Source organism: Lissotriton helveticus, chromosome 7 (assembly GCF_964261635.1).
Source record: "Lissotriton helveticus chromosome 7, aLisHel1.1, whole genome shotgun sequence".
Classification (NCBI taxonomy): domain Eukaryota; kingdom Metazoa; phylum Chordata; class Amphibia; order Caudata; family Salamandridae; genus Lissotriton; species Lissotriton helveticus.
Window position 1 is genome coordinate 1,928,389,848 of NC_136068.1, and position 21,332 is coordinate 1,928,411,179.

The following is a 21,332-nucleotide window of genomic DNA, read 5'->3' on the forward strand; positions in this document are numbered from 1 at the left end:
TATCCCTCCTCTATCCTTCTCACTCCAAATAACTTACTAATATATTCAGTACTCAAATTTCTTTCATATTTCACCATAGTGGAAGAGGTGTGGCGCCGCGGCCAGGGCGACTGACGCTGGAATCTGGGGATCAGGGTTCTATCCCCGACTCCGGCGGCAGATTAGCCCTGCACCATGCGACTCTGGGCAACAGCTTGCTTAATCTTCTCGACGGCCCCCCCAGCGCCTAGAGACCCTAACGGGTGATTGTGCGCTATACAAATGTGGATTATTATTATTATTATTATACTAATTCACCACTAATCCTTTGTGGGTTTCCAGAGTAGCATGCTACTCGCCAAAAAAGTGCTTCAACACCCCATCAGGGGTAGCAAGAGCTATATAAATGACCACAAACCTTTTTTCCCTCTTCTATCGCTCCGCCATCCTTCTGAATCCAACTAATTGACTAACCTATCCACCACTCGAATTACTTTCATATTTCACTCTACTAATTCATCACTAGCCTCTATGGGGCCCGGAGTAGCGGGCTACTCGCTGAAAAGCGCTTTGACGCCTGGTCAGGGGTAGTAAGCGCTATACAAAAGGAATTACAATTCAATACAGCAGCCAGCTGAGGGGGGCTGGGCCTGTTTCACTTCCTGTTCTTGTTTCCTGCCTTGGAGCCGGGCTGCAGCTCATATTGTTATGACTGGGACGAGGACGGGGCAATCTAAGGGGGGGGGTGGGGGTGCTGGTGAGTGATGGGCCCCTCCATGAACCTCGCGCCCGTCCAGCCATTGACCCAAGTGAAGGGTCCTGGCGGCCAAGTCTCCCAATAAATAAGTCTACAAGCCCCAGAATGCAATGAAAAGACCTGGACTGGAGCGGGGCATCAGGCAGGGACCTGGCTGGACAGGCCCAACCCTTGGGCGCTTCTCTTAAAGTGAAGGTGGGGCCCGGAGCCACAAGGCCTTGTAACCAGCAGGAGTATTGTCCCCTGCTTTCATCCTTATGAGGTCGAGAGCTCCTGACGTCCAAGGAGCAGTGACCCTCTTGGAGCTGTGCAGTGACACTGCTCCGAGTCAGTGTCGGGCCCACGCGCATGCGCAGCGCCTCACCTGTGTCCTGGTGTTTCTTGGCGCTGTGTTAATGAGTTGCAGCCTTTGAACCGGTGACGTCCCCTGTTGTTGCTAAGGACACGGCTCTATCGCGACAGAACGAGTGTCTGGACCCGGTTTGAAAGGCACAGCTCGGACCCGTGGCAGACATGTCTCTGCAGCGCTCCCACCAGGTGAGTCTCTATCACAGGCATCAGTGTAGCGCCCACTCCTCTGCCACCCAGGGCTTGGCAGCGCTAGCGGCTCTCCCGCAGCATCAATGTAGCGCCCACTGTGGCACCCAGGGCTTCGCAGCACTAGCGGCTCTCCCGCAGCATCAGTGTAGCGCCCACTGTGCCACCCCGGGCTTCGCAGCGCTAGCGGCTCTCCCGCTGTCTGATACTGATGCACATGGCGGGGGGTCTGCTCCAGTCTCGGGTGTCATGAAGTAGCGTAGATCAGTGGTTCCCAAACTTTTGACTCCTGAGGACCCCCACTGAGTCACTGCTGGAAGCCGGGGACCCCCAAGCAATTTCTATGATTTAAATTTCAAACATTAAAACAGTCATTCGTAACAAATAAACACGCATGCACACAAAACAAATACTCGAATTACTAAGGATTTTAGGGGCATATTTAGAAGCCCCTATCTCCATGGGAACATCACTTTTTGCAACGTTCCCATGGCAATAGAGGCTTTGCCTTATTTACAAGGCTGCGTTAAGCCACTCAACATGGCTTAACGATGCTTGTAAATAAGATTCCCTGTCACACAATGCCTAGCGTGAAAGGGGTGGGCAGTGGGTGTTGCGGTGGGCTTTCCACCACAACATCCATTGATTTTGACGCTGCCCCCTATTTACAAGGGCAGCATAAATTGGAGGTAGTGCCAAAATGAGGAGTGACCCTTCCTGCACATAAACAATCTTTAAAAAAAAATCAATTTTGTAACTTCCATGTGTGCTGCATTAAGCAGCACACATCGAAGTGACAAAACGAAATTTCAAGATTGAAGCGGGACCTTCCTGCACATAAACAATCTTCCACTGCATACACACACCCTTGCACTATGGTGCAAGGGTTCCCCATTGGCGCTACACTGCTAAGTGTAGCGCCAGCACAGGGGGAAACAAAGGCTGCACCATATTCTTGTAAATATGGTGCAGCCCGCTGTTTCCGAAGTGACGGAGCATATCGTTAAGCCAAGGAGGCTAACGACACTCTCTGCCACTTCTGTTGTAAATATCACCCTTAGTATTTTTAATTCAAAGAATTTGCAAAAAACAAAACATTTTAATGGGAAAGTTGGTGCTGCATCTCCGTGACTAAATTTTAAATGGTTGGTTTTATTTCGCAGTACAAGGCTCCTGCTCCTGCTACGGCCAGACTGGAAACCCAAAGCAGCCCTGGCTAATGTTTTCAGACCAGTCGCCATACGGTGCACACCAAGTGCAGTGAGTGAGGCTGACCACTACAAAGGGGGCTTTGGGAGGCTCTCCCTCCAAGAAATTTAGGAAACATTGGCGCAGTCTAAAACACATATATCATTATATATTAAATTGTATTGGCTTTTAACAAATAGTAAATGAAGACCTTTCTATACATCAGGATACGACAATCTTTGTTGGGGTTCTTCAATGATTCCTTATTATCATCCTTCAGCAGTGCCTCTCATCTCTCTATAGCCCCTCAGTCACATGTATTTCATTTGTTTTATAGTTTCTCTTATACCATTGTAGGTTGTCGGAGCACAGTACATCACATACATATAGAGACTATGAATCATACGTGTAAATCAGTGTATAGAAAATGTTACATAAGGCAAAGGGTACTACAATGTGTAGGATTCACATGTCATTCATACTAGTAGGCATGAGTGCTTGATCCAGAGAAGTGCAAACTTGGGATTCAGAACATTAGCTAGTGGTTAGCATTGACTTTAAAAAATAAAAATGTATTTTCGCCCATATAAACCTTTTTAGCAGCATCAGGATAATGAAAGACTTGGAAAAAACATAAGTTACTAACTTGCCCCATGCAGTTTGCAAGCAGTTCTTTGATGACAGTTTATAGGTCACTGTGCTAGATTACGATTGTCACTTATGAACTGCAGAGTAACAAAAAAATCTGTGACAAAAGCAGCAACCCACTGACCAATGCATATAAAACACTGTTTTTTTCTTAAATGCATGGTACACGTTCTGTGCTACGTTAGATATCTCAAAGCTGCACTGGACAAAACTCTTCTCTCCAGCAGGTGCATTAATCACTGGCGTTATTTTGACACTTTTATTGTTGCTCTAAAACTGCTAATTAGACAAGGAACTTTGCATTCCTTTTAAAACTGCCTCTTGCGGACCCCCTGGGAATGTGTCACGGACCCCTGGGGGTCCGTGGACCACAGTTTGGGAAACGCTGGCGTAGAGGGTTAATGCGCCTGCATCGAGGCACTACGGCCGCGTGTAGATCTCAAATGTGTGTTTTATGTAGCTAGCTTAGCGGGCTCTTGCAGCGCGCACAGAAGTCCGTCGATTCCTCACTTGGTGATGGGGAGGCGGGAGGCAGGATGAGATGTCAGTTAAGGACAGTGATTAATTTGCAAAAAAAGAAGTGCAGGTGCTGAAAATGTTGCCAAGGAGGCCCCCGCTCACTTCTTCCTCGGGTGAGCCCCACTATCAACACTCTCACAGCCTCAGTCTCTGTCTTCTAACCTTGATCTGTTGTCTGTCCCCTACGTCTTTGCTCTAAGAGTCTATCCTCTCACCTCTCTGATTGTTTTCTATCATCTTTGTCACACCTGGTGTGTTACCTTATTCCCTGTATTTCTGATTTGTCCTCTATTCATTTTAGCCCTGCCCTTTTCCTCTTCACTTTTATCCATGCTCTGCTCTCGCTCCCCTCGATCTTGGCTCTTTACGATCACTCTCTAGCAGTGATTAGCTGTGTCTCCGTTTTAACATTTGTCTGCTTTTTTTCCTCTGTCCTGTCCTCCACATCCTTTCATTCTATCTTCCCTCTTCTTAATGCTCTCTTCTTCACATCATGGCTGCTTTCTCTGTATCTGATTTGCTCTCCTCCTTTTCTTCCACTTTGCTCTGTTTTATCTCTCTCCTCTCTTGTTGTTTCTTCTCCACTTTACTCTCGCTGTCTCTCATCTCTAACACTGCTGCTGCCTGTGACCCCTGTCGTCAGCCTGTACATGTCCCTGCTATTTTGAACTCTGCGTTTTCCTGTTGTCATTCCTAAAGAAGCGGAAGATGACGTGTTCTACTTTCTTACCTACACCAACAAAATGTACACCAATTGAAAATGCTTTTTTGCATGTATTAATCAGTGCAGTATAACTGGGTTATTTGCAAAACAGGTAGCTGCTCGAGCACAGCAGGTGATGTCACTGCTAGTGCTGCCTGTAAGTAGTAGGTCCAGGGATGGCGACGGCATCGGCATCCACTGCTCAGCCTGCTGTGACCCTGCCTGCTACAGCACAGGCATGGTCCCGAGCCGTAATGCTGCCAAAGCCTGTAAGTATGGCTGTGGTGCCTACTGGACTCACGCACGCTCAGCAATTACCATGCTGGGGTGCAGCGCGCAGATTATACTGGTGATGCCATGGTGCACAAAAGTTGTGTTGGGCCACAGCCGCATCAAGCGCATTGAGGATAGCAGCAATGCAGGGCTGCCGGATATGCTAATCTGGCTACGCAACAAGTGGAAACTCCACACTTACTTTCATTGTTTCTTCCTCAAGAGCCCTCACTCCCAAGTTCCAAATGCGCTCTCGCAGCGTTCTTGCCTCAACTCCGTCTTGAGCCAGCCCCCAGCTACAATTATCCAATGGGAGGCTTAGGCTCAGGCAGTGGCAGGGAGCAGCAGACTCAGGGAATAGAATGCAAGCCATAGTTTGTCGATGACGTCTTGGATTTGTAATCAGCGTGATGACATCATCACTAACGTGGTGATACACAATCATGCCTGCCTGGACAGGCGTATGCCGGCCTGCCTATAAACATTTACCAGCCAGTCACCATGCAAGGTATGGTATTCTTTTTATTTTGAATTTGAACAATTAGTATTGCTACCACCACCTTTAGGATCAGAAATTGTAGCCCCGACCCTGTGAAAGAAGTGCCGGTGCTGAGCATCTGAAAGCACCTGCTCAAATTAAGCACTGGTTAAGGAGCTGACGTCACATTATGGCCCCAGGAGTGATGCGGCTCAGAAAACCATACACAGTCCTTGTGAAGAAGCGAGCTATCCGAGCATGGCCCAGACGCTGAGATTCAAGACCGGACCCCCCCTGGAGGGATCTTTGCGGCACTGGGGGCCTCATGGCTGCTTCATGACCCGACCGAACCAAGAATCTGGACCACCAGCTCCAGTGGACAGCTAGCCTCTCTGAGGTCTGCTTTGGACGGCTAGCCTCTCTGGGGTCTGCTTTCATTCCCCTGTTACTTGGCTCCAGTGGACGGCTAGCCTCTCCGGGGTCTGCTTTCCTTCCCCTGTTACTTAGCTCCAGTGGATGGCTCGCCTCTCTTGTAGTGTAGTTGCTATTTTCCCAATAGGCTCTGCGCATTGGAATAATATCTTCAAATAGTATAGACGTAGGACTGTGTTAAACTAGGTCTTCTATTGACGATATTAGACTTAAAGTTATGTGTGCCAGCTAGCTTAGAGTTCACTAGAAACTTTCTCGAATAGGCAAGGAGGAGTTTAACCTCTCTGGATAGACAAGAAGGGATTTAGTTTCTGACAACCATAGAACATGACAACTTTGCTGTCCCTAATCAAGAGTGTATCTCTAGAGTCGTGTGAAAACAAAAGACAACTTATTTTACTCAGTCAGTACGTGCATTCTTAGTTTCACCAGATTGTAGAGAAAAGGAAGAGACGGGCGTGTTCAATAAAAAGGTGTTATTTATTGATCAGTCTCTTTTCTCATACAAGAGAAATGAATCGCTATTATTGCAATACTTATAGTTAAGTAAAGTGCATACAGTAAAAACAGGATTATAAAATAATACTGTAAAAGCATGGATATGGTTTCTTAGCCATATGATACTTAAAATGGATAAAAGTTATACATACATATATACATTGACTAATCGTACTCAACTGGTGCTTCTAACTACGCCTACCCCGGTGTACCTGACTTAAGCCTAATACGTGGGCGGGAGTAAATAAGTAGCAGTTTAAGTTAAGTTTGCTTTGCCAAGAATCTGACTCAAGAATTCTCTGTAAGGGGTTAGTCAGTTCAGTACCTGGGATTTAGAAGGCTGGAGGGTTGGTATCTCTGTCTCAGGACTCGGTATCCCAGTTACCCGCGAGGGCGGCTGGGAACGCCGGAGGCTGGATTTCTCGGCAGGAGAAAAGGCAGCGTCTATCTCAGCGCGTCAAAAGGGAGGGGCAGCGTCCATGGGCTTCCTGCATCAACTGGGCTCTCCGGCAAGTAGCGCTGCTCCAAGCTCGTCACCACCGTGTCTCTGCTTAGGGCAATGTCGGTATTATTTATACCTGAGAGGTGCCGAGTTTGACGTAAGGATGGACATAAGACGTCAATAAAAGATGTCATTAAGAACTGGTCGTTCTTACATTCTTTTCAGGAGTTCTCGAACGTAATCAAAACAATAGCTGTGGGGGATTTCCCAGGTCTGTTGGAGGTTTGATTTGTTTTGAGAACTCGGTGTGCTTCCTAGGTGGCTGGAGGATAGGGCTTGCTTAATGTGACAGCATGCGCCATGACCTAATCTGAAGACGGGTTTCTGTGCCGTTGCATGGCCATTTAGTAATTAATAACCGGACAAGGGTCAGAAATAGGAGGATCAATATAGGTACCTAGATAAACACACTACACCCACTCCACGATTTTATGTACATATTTACTAACCTAAGCAATAGTAAACATAACTAACAGTGCATGTGTATACCGGACCACCCCAAAATACATTTTTTTTATTGTATTTGAAATGGCGTAGATACACGAAATGAGTATAGGTACTGTATGAATTCAAGCAGTATAATCATTCAAAAGGGAGATGCACATTTTATATCAGCATGAATGATTTGCGAAATTACACATGAAATGGCTCTTAATACAGAAGAAAATTGCGAGACCATCTCATCACATATAAAAACAATTACTTGCATATAAGCTAGAGTTTGAGGTAATGTAATGTCTCTAGAGTTCCTAAGAAGAGAAGTTCTGTTCTCTAAGAATAGTTTTACTTTAAGCAGAAGATAAGTGCCAAAAAGGTAAATATTTTGGAATTTTGGAAAAATTAATGGTCGCTTTTCAGGGGAGAAGAGAAAAAAATAGTCCAAAAAGTCACTTTGTTTTGGGAACTTGAAGGCCAAATTCAGAGTTCAGGGAACGCAGTGTGCAAGTTTGCTTAAAGTCATTCTTTCTGCTCAGGGGAAAACATCATTTCAGATAAACTCTCGAAAAAACAGTCCACGACTTCTGGTGAAAGTTCGACAAGGTTAGACAAAGTCGCTACCATGCAGTCATTTGCATGATTGCTTTCAGTGATGTTTTGATCAGCATAGCTGACAGAAGGCATAGCTGACAGAAGGTCGAACCTGATCGATGCTGCTTTCATCTAGTAAATAACTACCCTTCAATCGTAGTGGTGAAGTCTCCACGAATGCCGTCATCAGGATAGGTAGCCACTGGGGACAGCACAATGCATGAGCCTTTACTGGACCCAACAAAGTATCTGCATCCAATGGTACTTCTGATTGTAGTGTAAGACAGGTGTCCAACACGCATTCTTCGCCGCTTAGCATGCACCTTAATACAGGCATAACACAATTCTGCCACATGGGTCTGAATGAAAGAAACCAGGTCATATTTAAATCTCGTAGCCGGGCTAAACCAAGGACTTTAGTTATGCAGTCCCGGTAGCGGATAGCTAGGATCGTTTCTTCCATTGTTGCTGGAGTTTTGTCTGTGACATGATTTGCCATAGCGAAGCAGTAGTAGCAAAAATAGGACGCCTGCTACTAGTCCCAACAGAAGAGGAAGTCCGCCAAAGATGGAATGGACGAAGTTTGGAAAAATACCCAGTTTCGCTTTAAATGGTGTTAAAGCTCCTGAAAAAACTGTCTTAAATACACTTGCGATACCACTTGTATCAGAAATATTTAAGATTTCGTTTAGCATTTCTGCGAAGTGTAGGGGGCAATTTGTTGATAACATTGAATGAATCTCTGCCGTTGTCCTTGCAACTTGGAGATCATACGTTTCTTTTGATGACGTCGACTGGGTTGGCGTCTGTAGGAGCACAGTCTTCATTCTGCTTAAAGTATCAATTCGAATAGAAGAGATATTCAAACTGGGCCATAACCTTCCCTCCCTGTCTGGAGCATCATTCGGGAACAATACTCTCTCACAGCACATGACCCTGGAAGTCACGCTTATAAGATAAGGTTTTCCTGGCAGCAAGCCACAACAACTGTGTTCTACAATTAGAATGTAACTCCCGTTAGAAAGTCTTCTAAAGAATGGTTCTATTTGTGTTGCAGGTGTGCCTAACTGGTGACATGAAAGGTTATTTGAAGTCCCTTCACAGGCCCCATGCAAATTTATACCCTGACACAGAAGTATACCACTCAGTGATTTTTCACAATTATTACCACTAAGAAATACACTCTGTCCTTTATTACTGACACATGTGTGTGTATAGGGTAAGTTCCATGTTAACTTAATGTATCCTTTACCCAACCTTTCATACTGGCCTGCCTGTATATATTTTTGGCAGTATTGAAACTGGAAAGTTGTTATCGGAATATTTATTATCCCATGTATTATCCATTCAATGACAGGTCGTTCTGACATTGTCAATGGTAATCTCTCAAGTTTTTCAATGCTCAGAATTGTATAGTCAGCACTCTTCTGTGCCAAACTGATTTGTTTATCAGTAAGGTTAAAGATATTAAATAGTGACTGTTGGAAATGGGGGTTGCCCAAGTCTCAAAGGGGGTAGCATGGCATCAAGCGGGCAGGCCAAACTTGGAGGACATGTGAAGCACTCACGCAGTACCCTCAGTCAACACACCGGGCACACCACAAAAGAGGCAGGACACCAATATGAGTTGGAAAATTAAGCAGTTTAGTATCTCCAACCTGCAAGGCAAAAATGCATTAACAGTGTCATCATAACATGGCGCCAACTGGCACCAGAGCCAAGTACTTCAGAGGGGGATTATTTACATGGGACCAAAAAGGGATTGAGTCCATAGTCCATAGCTGTAAGGAAAAAGGATGGTTAATCAAACATTAGACCTGGGGCCAATCTGGCGGGGCCAACTCAGGCTCTCATCCTTAGGGGGTTGGCTGAAAATGTAAGATACAACATTATGCATAAATACACCTCATGCATGACAACACCAACCCAACCCCTGTAAGGGAAAAACATCATATAACACCAGACAGGAACACCTGTAATGGATCAGCGCAGCTGGCTCCTTAACATGGGGCATACACATTTCATCAGGGTAAACGCAATTACTTTACACCTTGTTCATGAATCTCAAATCACACTTCAATACTTTTCCCGGTTAGATTATAAGAATCAAAGGTACATTTGTGGTCAGTTGCTGTTCAGGTCACAATACACTTCACTAATAAATTTACAGAAAGGAAAATGCAGCCTGACAGTACATTACGTTTTTAAAGACTCATTAGCAGGTACATTACCCCACACTTTCTTGAGTGACTGCTCAACTCCACAGACCTCTACTGGATGCAGATCTTCGCAGCATAGCCCTCCCGGTATGTGACTAAAAGGAGGACACAGTAGTATTAACACGGCTCCCCTCTAGTTAAGTTACAGACTACACCTCTCTAGTGGAGGATCCACTCCCTCAGTTACCAATAGACTATTAGGGTCTTGTCGCAGGAACCCTGCTGTCCCCTTCACACCTTCCTCCTCTCTCCTCTGAGGTAAATATTAATGGTTTTGCTGTGGTTGTTTGAGTCACTAACCCACTTTCCCAATTCTGGTTTTCCAGGTATCAAACAGTTAAACTCCTGGAGCTTAGCCCCGATGTCCCGGTTCTCAGGCAATTGACGCTGCCGCCTCCCGCTCCCTCTCTACCCGGCTTACTTGTGGGTTTGAAAGTGTCCCAGCGGTTGTGTTCTCCACGCTCGATGGAGCTTGGCAGCAGTCGGGCTGAAGGGGGAAGGCAGGGAAGGCTTTCCCGGCCCAGGGCTCCCTACCGCGACGTCCGCTGTGGCGCTTCTGCCTCTTCTGAGGGAATCGACGACTGGCTCTCCAACGCGGCGCTCCTCGGCTGACGCGATGACTTTCCCTCGGGTGGCACTTCTCCGCCGGGCATGCGCGGAAGCGCTCGCTCTTCTCCCGCCTCTGCACTCGCTCACAGGAAGGACGCTACTCTTTGCAGCGACGCTGCTCTCCTGGGCCTGCCCGACCCTAGGCCCCTCCTGCTTTCAATAGCGGACGCACCGAGGACATGCGCGGAAGCGCTTCCTGCTCCGAGTGACGCGGCTGGTGCCCCCGGGGTCCCGCAATCAGCTAACACAGCGCCGCTGCTTCTCCTCAGACACTTCCCACTCCGGCCTCTCAGGAAGGATGAGCACACACGGCGCCCTCGCGCTTCAGGTCGCTATGGTGCCACAGACACCCGCCTTCACCACAGCTGCTCCACAACACCGGTAAGCACAGCGCTGAGTATGGGAAGTCAGGGATACCCTCAGTTAAGGGTGTCCTGAGAGGATTCACTGGGGCTCCAATATAGAAGGGTCTTCTTCCTCAAGTAGCTTAATGTTCTTATCAGCAATTGTTGGATTGAGAGGGATCGGTCAAAGGTTGAAGGGGGAACAACCCTCTGAAGAAACTGTCAGCCTCAGAGACAAACTAGCTGCTCTCAGTGTGTCCACCTCCTCTCACCACTGCCTCACTCCTCTACTCTGGGGTCAGCACTTCCAAAGGGGGCCACAGCTTCCTGGGGGCACCAACCTCCCCAAACAGTGTCTGACAGGCGCACCTCACGGAGGGGGGCGAATAGTTCCACAGCCAGCCCCAGGGGCACACTCCTCACCTCCTGGGGGGTTCAAGCCCACAGCATTCCTCCTCATGTGGGCACCTCTTTCCTTCAGCGCTGGCGTAGTTCAAGGTCCCACAGCGTCAGTGTCCTGGGTAGGGGCCCTCCCTTGTCAGGGGCCCATGGGGACAGCAGCGGGGGGGTTTATAGGGGTGCAGGGCCCAGCTCACAGGCCCATGTGGCGGTAGCACCTCACAACAGGTCCCCTTCCTTCCTTGTCCCAGCGCTGACTGACTCTCTGGTGACACTTCTCCCTATTTATACCCTCCTCCCAGGCAGTGCCAGGACCTTCTAGAATGTTGGCACATCTAGCCTAAACTGGTTCTAGGGGAGGGGGTGAGCACCCTGGGTGCCAGGCTTTCCCTCCAAAAGCTAGGGGTAGCTGGGTAATATTATCTAGACCGCTGACCTATGTCAGTCCAGTGGCAAAACCCAGGGCCATGGCATCCATTTTAAATACAATACATTTCAATCAGGTGCAGTTTTAAAATGGGGGTGCAGTTTTAAAATGGGGGATTTTACAAGTGCTCACATTATGTCAGGTAATTACATTTTCACAAGGTGTCTCACACCACTCATGGCCTATACAGGTTTAATCCCATGGGGGAGACAATCCAGATAAGGGGGTCAAAAGCGAAACATTTTGGGGGGAAAAGGCCAAGTCCAACAGTGACGTTGTGTTGATTAAACGCCAAGGCACATAGCCTGAACGCAGATTTTATAACGTCCAGCCAAGCTGTACAATAGAATGTAATTGAGACTGACCGTGTTGCAACATCAGTAAGTCTTGCTCTATTATATCGATTGCAGAAGATACAATACTGTCCAGTGAATATATTCTGGAAGACAGAGTCATTAACCCATTGTCCACAACAGAAAGTGATTTTTCCAAATTAACACGGTCAATTTCCCGTATTTTTTCTGCTGTCTCAATTTGAGTTTCTTTCCAAGCTTCGTTATAAGCTGCATATATAGAGGCCGCTATGAAACGTTTTTGACGCTGTTTGCGTGGTCCCATAATGAAATCACGCAAGTCAGCACCTTCTTCAAGTAAAGTTAAGTGTTGCTTAATTTCTGACAGTGTGGATGTATGTAACCATTGAAGGCAGAGTTTACCCACACTGTAAGTAGTTACTATCCCTGGATGTTGTCTCTGGGAGTATCTTGGGTCTGGCCTGGTCAATGTGAACCCCTGTATTTTGTTCAGGAATCTGTCTTGACAGTTATTTGTATCTGTGGGCCATATCAACCATTGTTTCCAATCAGGATGTGTTCTGTTTTGGTTTAAAATATGGGATACGTCTATTTCAACATCCGTAGTGCTATTACTGTTAGGTGTTGGTTTTGGAATAGACGGTTTGTTTAAGTCTTTGATTTTGGCTAGGCCAAGACAGGTAGTCTGTTGAATTGTGTCATTCAAAAATATAATTTGTTCTGGGATCATGCAGGCTCTAAATAAGGATTCTATACCTTGCACTTGCCACTCTTTTGTGCCCCAGATCGTTTTCGTTTCAATGTTATTGTTCCAGAAATCAAAACCCAATGTATTCATTTTTTCAAAAAATGAGTCCGAATATATCAATTTTGTGTCTGTAAGCATGGTTTTCACTCCTGTCTTATTTAACAATTTGAAATAGAATGTTTCTGCATTAATTGTGTTAAACCCCGAAAATTATGAATACTTATCAAAAAATGTCTTTGAACTGCCTTTTGGTGGAGTTGCACAATGTTCCCATTGGTTAAAATTTAAAAAAAATTCTAGGTTGAGTAGATTTATGCAGATAATGGTTACCATAATGGTTGTAACAAAACATTTGATTGTAATGAGATGAACCTTGCAAATAATCATGTTCTGTAAATTTAGCTGACATTACTAGATCAGACATCATATCATTAATACTTTCAAAGTCCCAATCATCAGCGAATGTGCTTGGTTTCACAAAGTCACTCAACGAAATCTTAAACTGATGAGGATACTTCAGGAGTTCAACCGGGCTATATATCTCGTAATCAGTTTTGTCCCATGCTACCCCACCGGGTATAGGATTGGCTGTGAAGTTTACTGATGAAAGTTCTCTTTTCTCGATGTGTGAAGACTTGTGTGGTTTTAGGACCAAGTTGATATTCTGACTTGCTGTGTCCATTGTAGCATATTTTCCCTCAATGAAATGTCCCAAGCATAGTACCATGATGAGCCAAAGTATGAGGACAAATACACCTTGTGCCACCCAAAGTTCAATCCATGGAGAGATCAGATAGGTTTCTTTTAGTTGATGAAAGAGTTCATTTGCTATGTCTTTAAACGTTTTTGTTGTTGGCTGTTCCCCAGGTTCACTTGGATCCTCAGAAAAATCATCGAAGTTGATGAAGTAGCCTGATGCTGTTCTGTCAATTGTTTCAATTGCTTCTGGATTCCTTTTTGTTTTAGGTATTTGCTTTGTTTCATTAGCATAGTCTGTGGTTACATCACTGTAGAATGGAGCTTGATGTAAAGCTTTGATTTGGGTTTTAAGAGGTTTAAGTTCCATGGCTTTGTTGCATAGTCCTTGTTGATTCACTGTAGGTTTATCGATTGTGATTAGTCTCTCAGTTTGAACCTCTGTGGTTGTAGCAAACTTTGGTGTTCTGCTACTTCTTGGGAGTCCACTTGGCCTACTACTTGTTATCGGCCACATGATTGTGGTTTGACCAGGTAAATGGATACAACTCGGTTCTCCTTTTTACCAGCAAGGGGCGGTAGTACAACTGATCTTGTCCCGTTGACAGACAAGACAGGAACTGCTTTTCTGTAAGAAGGCCTAAATTCCTTCTTCACCGCAATCTTCTCTCTGACCAGATCCCTGATTTTCGGAATCCAGACAGGCGTTGCTGGGACACGTGGTTTCTCTTCAGTGGTTATTTGCTGCTGTTTCAACTTTATGTTGCTCAGGTCTTTTCTTGTTTCATTTAAGTCCTGTAAAATAGCCAAACGATCTTTGATATCAAAGCATTTTTCTTTAACCACTGAAGTTTGACTATCGAGGTCCTGGATTAGCATTCTAGTCCCAAACAATAGTTCGTACGGACTGAGACCTCTCAGAGAATTTCTTGGCAGATTATTAAGACTACGTTGGACACTTATTAAATGTTTGACCCTCCCAGCTCCCGAACCTAATACCTTTGCCATTATAGATTGCTCTATGCCTTTGGTTTTTTCTTTACACCATCCCGTTTCCCTCAGGAAGGAAGTGACAAGAGTACCGCAATGCAATGCTCATTCTGGCCATGCCCCCCCCTATAAGCTCGAGAGCTGTAGGCAAGACATCGGTCAGAACGTAGCATGCCCCTTGCGTATATGCCATTATAGACTTGCAAATCTTTGTATAACAGTTCAGACGTCAGCCGAGAGCTGTGGTCTACATTATAAGTGAAAATAGTCTCTACATGTTAATATGGCGCTTCATTCATACTGGGTTTTTATGTAGATAGCCTATTCCTTATTGAGCGAAATGCCACGGCAGTATACCGTCTCGGTCATCACTGCGATCTCTGTTGCAGTTTGGACAGTTTCTCGCGAATAGGTGATGGTCCAGACTCATTCCTGGCCACCAGTATGTTGATTGTAATTCTGCTCGAGAATCCTTAATTGTGCGATGTCTAAGACCCTCGCCAATATGTGCATCTACTATTAACAAGACTCTCCTGTTCATGTTTGGAATCACTCTATCCCCCACTCCAGGGATTCGAGCAAAAGGAACGGAGTTTGCATCGATTATGTATGTATAATTGAGTGGATACATGATGGGTAGCGCTGAACAGTCACCCTTTGATGACGTTTTTACCGCCAGCATTGTTTCCCCGTCAATGTCTTTTTCTGCACGCTTTTTTGTAGCTACGGAAGCCGATTTAGTTTCTTCCGCTGTGGCTGTCTCAGCCAGTGAATTCCCTGCAACGTGAACGCCATCACGCTGATGACTCAGTGAGTGTATCACGTGAGTCTTTGGTAGTTCTTTCTGTAAAAGAATTACTTGTTCCCACAGCGATTTTTGCTTTATTGTGGCACCTGTGTCATCTTTGTAACCGTTTTTAATCCATTTCTGTAAATCGTTATTGTATGTTTTGACGCAGTATTACGAATCGCACACTATTAGTGTCGGGAATTCGCGATCGGCATTATCTAGCGCCATTTTTAACGCTATTATTTCAGTCTGTTGTTCTGAATTATTTTCCACTGAGTGTGTTTTTGTTAATAGAGGTTTTAATTTACCTTCACGCCATACGTTTTTTACAATCTCGCATGTGGCGTTGTATGCTTGCTCTCCCCAAACTGAGGGTTGAGCATGTCCGTCTGTATGTATTACACAGGCGTACTGTCGTATGGGCAGAATGTCGATTGGCAGAGGATATTCTCTTTCATATTCTAGATATTTTAATTTTGTCATTTCCGGGTCAAAATAGTATTTTACTTTGTCCGTAGCAAGAGAATTTTCCCATTGTATCCATTTTGGATTTAATGCCATAGTAGGTAAATTACATGGGCTTGTTAATGCCTCAAAAGCTGATTCTGCTGTTATGACTGTAATACGTCTGCCTGGTCTCTTTCTCTTGCTACAGCTGTTTGAACCGCTTGAACAATGTTTTCCTTGATGCTGAACGTTTTTTCAGCTTCTGTGTACAAGTGTGATTTGTATGTTATTGGTACCGTTTCTCCCTCATTAGAGGTTAGGTACGTGAATCCGCATCTTCCTGGGATGACTCGGATTACAAGGTTGCGTGTGTTATCGCGTGTTTGTAGTTTTGTTTTAACTAACATTTATCTGTTTGTAAAGATCTCAAAATTTCTGTGTGTTTCTGAGTCCAATTGATTCTTTTAAAATCTGGTTTTATTAAGTCATAGAGAGGTTTAACCCTCTCCGCGTAATTTATAATATAAGTTCTTCCGAAATTCAGAAAACCTAGAATTGATTGCAAGTTCTTCAGTGTTCTAGGTGCTTGGATTACAGCACATTTCTCTAGGAAATTGTCAGCCAGGCTTTTGCCTTCACTTGATAATTCATATCCTAAAAACAGGACCGTTAGATGGGCAATTCTGGACTTTTTGAAGTTAAATTTGTAACCCTCTGCTGCGAACCCAAGTATTATGGTGTTCACTCTTTTCAAGTGAGTATCCAAGTAATCATCTGTTAGATAGATGTCATCAAAATAAGATAATGCCTCGTCATCATATATTTGTAGTAACTCTGTTTCCCTTGCTGAGAATAATCCTGGGTTGTTCTTGAACCCCTGGGGTAAACGACAGAAATTTTTCTGCGAGCCATTTATTGAGAACGCGGTCAAATATCTGCTTTCTGGTGCTATATTTTGACAAAAGAATCCATTAGAGATGTCTAATGTTGTTTTATATCTTTTGCGCACTATGCTATTCAATAGCACTGTACTGTGTGAGTTTTGTACTGCAAAAGTTTTGCAACATGAGTTAAGGTGTCTGTAGTCCAAAACTAGACGATATGAATCATCTGGTTTGGAGACAGGAAACAAGAGAATTGTTCATTTGTGAGGTGCAAATTTCAATCACTCCCTGGTATTCAAGTTGATATAGGATCTCTTTTACCTGTTTTTTAGCTTCTTGCTTGATTGGGTACTGCCTCTGCGCAGTAGGTTGAGATTTTAACTGGATTTCGTGAGGAGGAGAGTCCTCATCCCATCCCACATGGTTTTTATATAATGCAGGAGCTTGGGCTACTGCCCACTTTCTTGGAAGTGTATATTTTTTATGAATTAGAATATGATTTGAGAAGGCAGGCATAATCATTTCTTCGCCATGAGGGCACTCCCTGACAAACTCTGGTGGCCAGTCTTTTTTAGCTAGAAGGATGTCATAGCCCTTGGAGAGATTATCCCAAAATAAACCCCTTATTTTCCTAGTCTTATCTCCCTCTATACGTAAAGTTATTTCATATATTTTATGAGGTTTGCTAACTCTGGTATCTGCAGTTTCCATGATGATGATTCATCAGGATCTTGCGAGCTATGCTCACTTCTGCTGCGCTGTCTAGCATTGTCTGAGCCCACTCTCCGTTTTTCAGCTGAGTCCTCAGTATCCTCGGCATGTTTGATTATTTTAATGCTGGCTACCTTCTTCTTTGGAAACTGTAATTTTTTACTTTGACGAGCAGGTTCTTTGTCTTTGGACTTGACGTGCTCTTCCCTGTGTTCTGACCGTCCTCTTCTTTCCGATTTCTGCGAGGAAGTCTGAAAAGATCGAGAGGGGCGTGTATCAATATCTTGATATCTATCAGGTTTCTTTAAATTATCCCTATTTCTAAGGTTGTATTTTTTCTCAGAGGGCTCCCTCTGGGGAGACTTGTGTCCTTGGTCCGGAGATCTTTCTCTCCGCCGAGGAGACCTTCCTCTGAACTGGAATCTTTTTTCTTTGGGAGTGGATTGTTTATTTCCATCCCATCTCTTTTTTGAATTGTTTAGATTATTTTTAATAAATACCTTTTCAGGATTTTCAATTAGTTGGGGTTTTACTGGTTTTTCACCCAAACTATCTCTTCCTAGTTCTTCATAGGACTTTTCTATGATTCTGGCAAGTTCAAATGGTTGGTCTGCTATATCTGTTTCTTTCAACCTCTGGCGGATTGCCACATTTGCTGCTTCCCCCTTTATGTTGGCTAGTAATATTGCCGAGACCTGCTTGAAGTCTTTCAGTAATTTCATACCCAGAGTTAAAGCCGGTTCTGGACCGTATTCGCTTTGAATCTGTTTTAGCACATCTGGTATTACCGACATGGATGGAACACCATGTGTTTTTGTGTAAATGGAAACCAAGACTGTGCCCCAAGTGTCACAGTCCTCCACATGTGGAGCGATCCCCATTGGAAGACAGATAGTCAGAATTCTGTGTATCTCAACAGGGGTGGTATCTGGAAATACCGCCTCTATTTTTTGGGCTAACCAGAATGGAATTTGTTCCCTTTTAATGCGTACTTTACCTAAACAGGACTGTATGTTCTGTGGTGTGATTTTATTTGTGTTCCCCTGATGAGGGGTCAGCTGTGGAATTTTAATAGCTGGTTGGACTGTTGAGGTCCGCATTACATATTGGACTAATTGTCTGTGAATTTTAATCAGTTGTTTTAGGTGTACTAAAAGTTCTGGTATTGACATTTTTTCAATGTCTGGATGTGGTGTGTAGCCGGCTAGTACTGGCCATGTTGCTCCTGGTCTACCTAGTGGACCGAGCCTAGTGATGTGATCATTATATTTTAGGGCGCCATTAAACCAGAGCAGGTGCTCTTGGTATTTGAGTGGTATTTCCACCTCCTCGAAAGGAGTGTACTCATCCGGAGGTTCCTCTATCTTGTAATAGTGGAACTCCTTTGTTACAGCGTTTGCTGTTGGAAAGTTTATCCATGAATAGAATACCTCTGTCTGCCGATATTCATGTGCCTCAATTACGAATATGACTGTACCACCTCTCGGTGTTAGTCCATTTTCTATAAGTTTTAAAGTTATAGTTTTTCTTATGCTGACCGGGATGAGTATTGCATCCAGGTCTTGCTGTACGAGACTTGTGTCATCTGCTATGAGTTGAGCTGCTATTCTAGCTGTCTCCCTTTCTCCTTCAGTGTCTGACATTTTTCTGACAAGAAGTTTTTTGTTTGTTTGCAGATCAGGTTTTCATGGAAACAAAGATTAGATGCACAATATTTTGGAACACTGTATCCTTCAACGTTGAATAAACCAAAAACCATACATAGGAGTCTCCTCCTACTAAGTTTGGCGGATTTAACCTTTCACCCACTCCAGACGTCTTTGGAGTTTTATGGGAAAAAAGGGTCTGTGTGAAAAAGCACGACTGAGTTACTCTAATGTCTTGCGTTAGATTTATCGCCTATCCAAACCGTTGGGCGCCATGTAGTGTAGTTCCTATTTTCCCAATAGGCTCTGCGCATTGGAATAATATTTTCAAATAGTATAGACGTAGGACTGTGTTAAACTAGGTCTTCTATTGACGATATTAGACTTAAAGTTATGTGTGCCAGCTAGCTCAGAGTTCACTAGAAACTTTCTCGAATAGGCAAGGAGGAGTTTAACCTCCCTGGATAGACAAGAAGGGATTTAGTTTCTGACAACCATAGAACATGACAACTTTGCTCCCCCTAATCAAGAGTATATCTCTAGAGTCGTGTGAAAACAAAAGACAATCATTTTACTCAGTCAGTACGTGCATTCTTAGTTTCACCAGATTGTAGAGAAAAGGAAGAGACGGGCGTGTTCAATAAAAAGGTGTTATTTATTGATCAGTCTCTTTTCTCATACAAGAGAAATGAATCGCTATTATTGCAATACTTATAGTTAAGTAAAGTGCATACAGTAAAAACAGGATTATAAAATAATACTGTAAAAGCATGGATATGGTTTCTTAGCCATATGATACTTAAAATGGATAAAAGTTATACATACATATATACATTGACTAATCGTACTCAACTGGTGCTTCTAACTACGCCTACCCCGGTGTACCTGACCTAAGCCTAATACGTGGGCGGGAGTAAATAAGTAGCAGTTTAAGTTAAGTTTGCTTTGCCAAGAATCTGACTCAAGAATTCTCTGTAAGGGGTTAGTCAGTTCAGTACCTGGGATTTAGAAGGCTGGAGGGTTGGTATCTCTGTCTCAGGACTCGGTATCCCAGTTACCCGCGAGGGCGGCTGGGAACGCCGGAGGCTGGATTTCTCGGCAGGAGAAAAGGCAGCGTCTATCTCAGCGCGTCAAAAGGGAGGGGCAGCGTCCGTGGGCTTCCTGCATCAGCTGGGCTCTCCGGCAAGTAGCGCTGCTCCAAGCTCATCACCACCGTGTCTCTGCTTAGGGCAATGTCGGTATTATTTATACCTGAGAGGTGCCGAGTTTTACGTAAGGATGGACATAAGACGTCAATAAAAGATGTCATTAAGAACTGGTCGTTCTTTTTTTTTTTTTTTTTTTTTTCAAAAACCTTTATTTGAGCAAGCATAGAAAAATACAAGAACGGGCCTACAACCTCACGGGCTGGCCGCTAATAATAAGGCACAAGGAAATAAGTAGAAATGTATTCCCGTGGTCAGGCACAAATCAAGTACCAAGCATTACTCCAAACATATCACAGAGCATATTGATTTTCTGTTTTATACATAAACACAACAAACACTAAAAAAGGCGAATGCATAGTAATCAAGGTCAGCCCAAAGAACGGAGGGGATGGTCAGCAATCAGGAGAACATAACAAGAGCCCTGAGACTCTAGGGGGGGGGAGCAGCGGGGAGAACCGGAAATGCACAAGACAGTATGAAAAGGTTCCGGGAACGCTCGCCTAGGGAGATAGAGTAACATCAGTGGTGCCAACAAGGGGAGGGGTACAGATATCCCCACGATATTCATTCCACTGGCCCCAAATCTTCGTCCACGCCCTGGGTCTGCCCCTGGCCACATATACAGTCTTCTCACGAAACATGGACCAGTCCATGTTGTCCTCCCATTTCGAGACCTCAGGGGGTCTGGATGCGCCCCAGAGTTGCGCAATATCCCGTTTTGCAATCATGTAACCCAAGGTAGCCCATCTGGTCTGGGCTACAGAGTAGTCAGTGGGTTCCCACACATTCAACAGACACCGTCGTGTCTCCGGCCGCAGGGCAACACCAGTCACAGCAGTCATCACCTCAAGCACAGCAGTCCAGTAGGCCGCCACCACTGGGCACTCCCAAAGAATATGTAAAAAAGTAGCACTCGACCCACAACCACGCTTACATAACCCATCCGGGGAAAAGCCCATTGTCACCAGACGCAGACCAGTGACATAAACTCGATGAAGGATTTTAAGTTGAACCAAACGGAGACGGGCAGGGATGGCTACTTCTTTCGGAGAAGAGAGTGCCGATTGCCAATCCTCGTCGTCCAGTTCCAACCCATCGCCGACCCAAACCTCCCGAAGTCGGACCAATAAGTCTGCCCGATTATTGATCAGCTTCTTATAGATCAGGGAAATAGTGCTATCAGGCAGGTGGCCATCAAGGACACGATCTTCGAGGGGGGAAGACTCGGGCAGGGTCTCATCAGGAGTCAGGACTGAGGCGAGGGCGTGTCGGACCTGCAGATAACGAAAAAATTCTCTACCATTCAAACCGTATTCCGCCTGGAGGGCCTGGAACGACTTCACACTACCTTTCGAAC

The 21,332-nt window shown here is 44.8% G+C and overlaps 1 protein-coding gene across 1 annotated transcript in view; it reads left to right on the top strand.

Annotated features, from left to right (window-relative positions):
- The first annotated feature begins 1,098 nt into the window (after nucleotides 1–1,098).
- LOC144767884 (uncharacterized) overlaps nucleotides 1,099–21,332 on the top strand; it is a 73,241-nt gene continuing 53,007 nt past the window's right edge. The window contains exon 1 of the mRNA XM_078651237.1: nucleotides 1,099–1,273. Within this exon, the coding sequence (XP_078507363.1) occupies nucleotides 1,250–1,273 (24 nt within the window). The 5' untranslated portion in view covers nucleotides 1,099–1,249. The remainder of the gene's footprint in view (nucleotides 1,274–21,332) is intronic.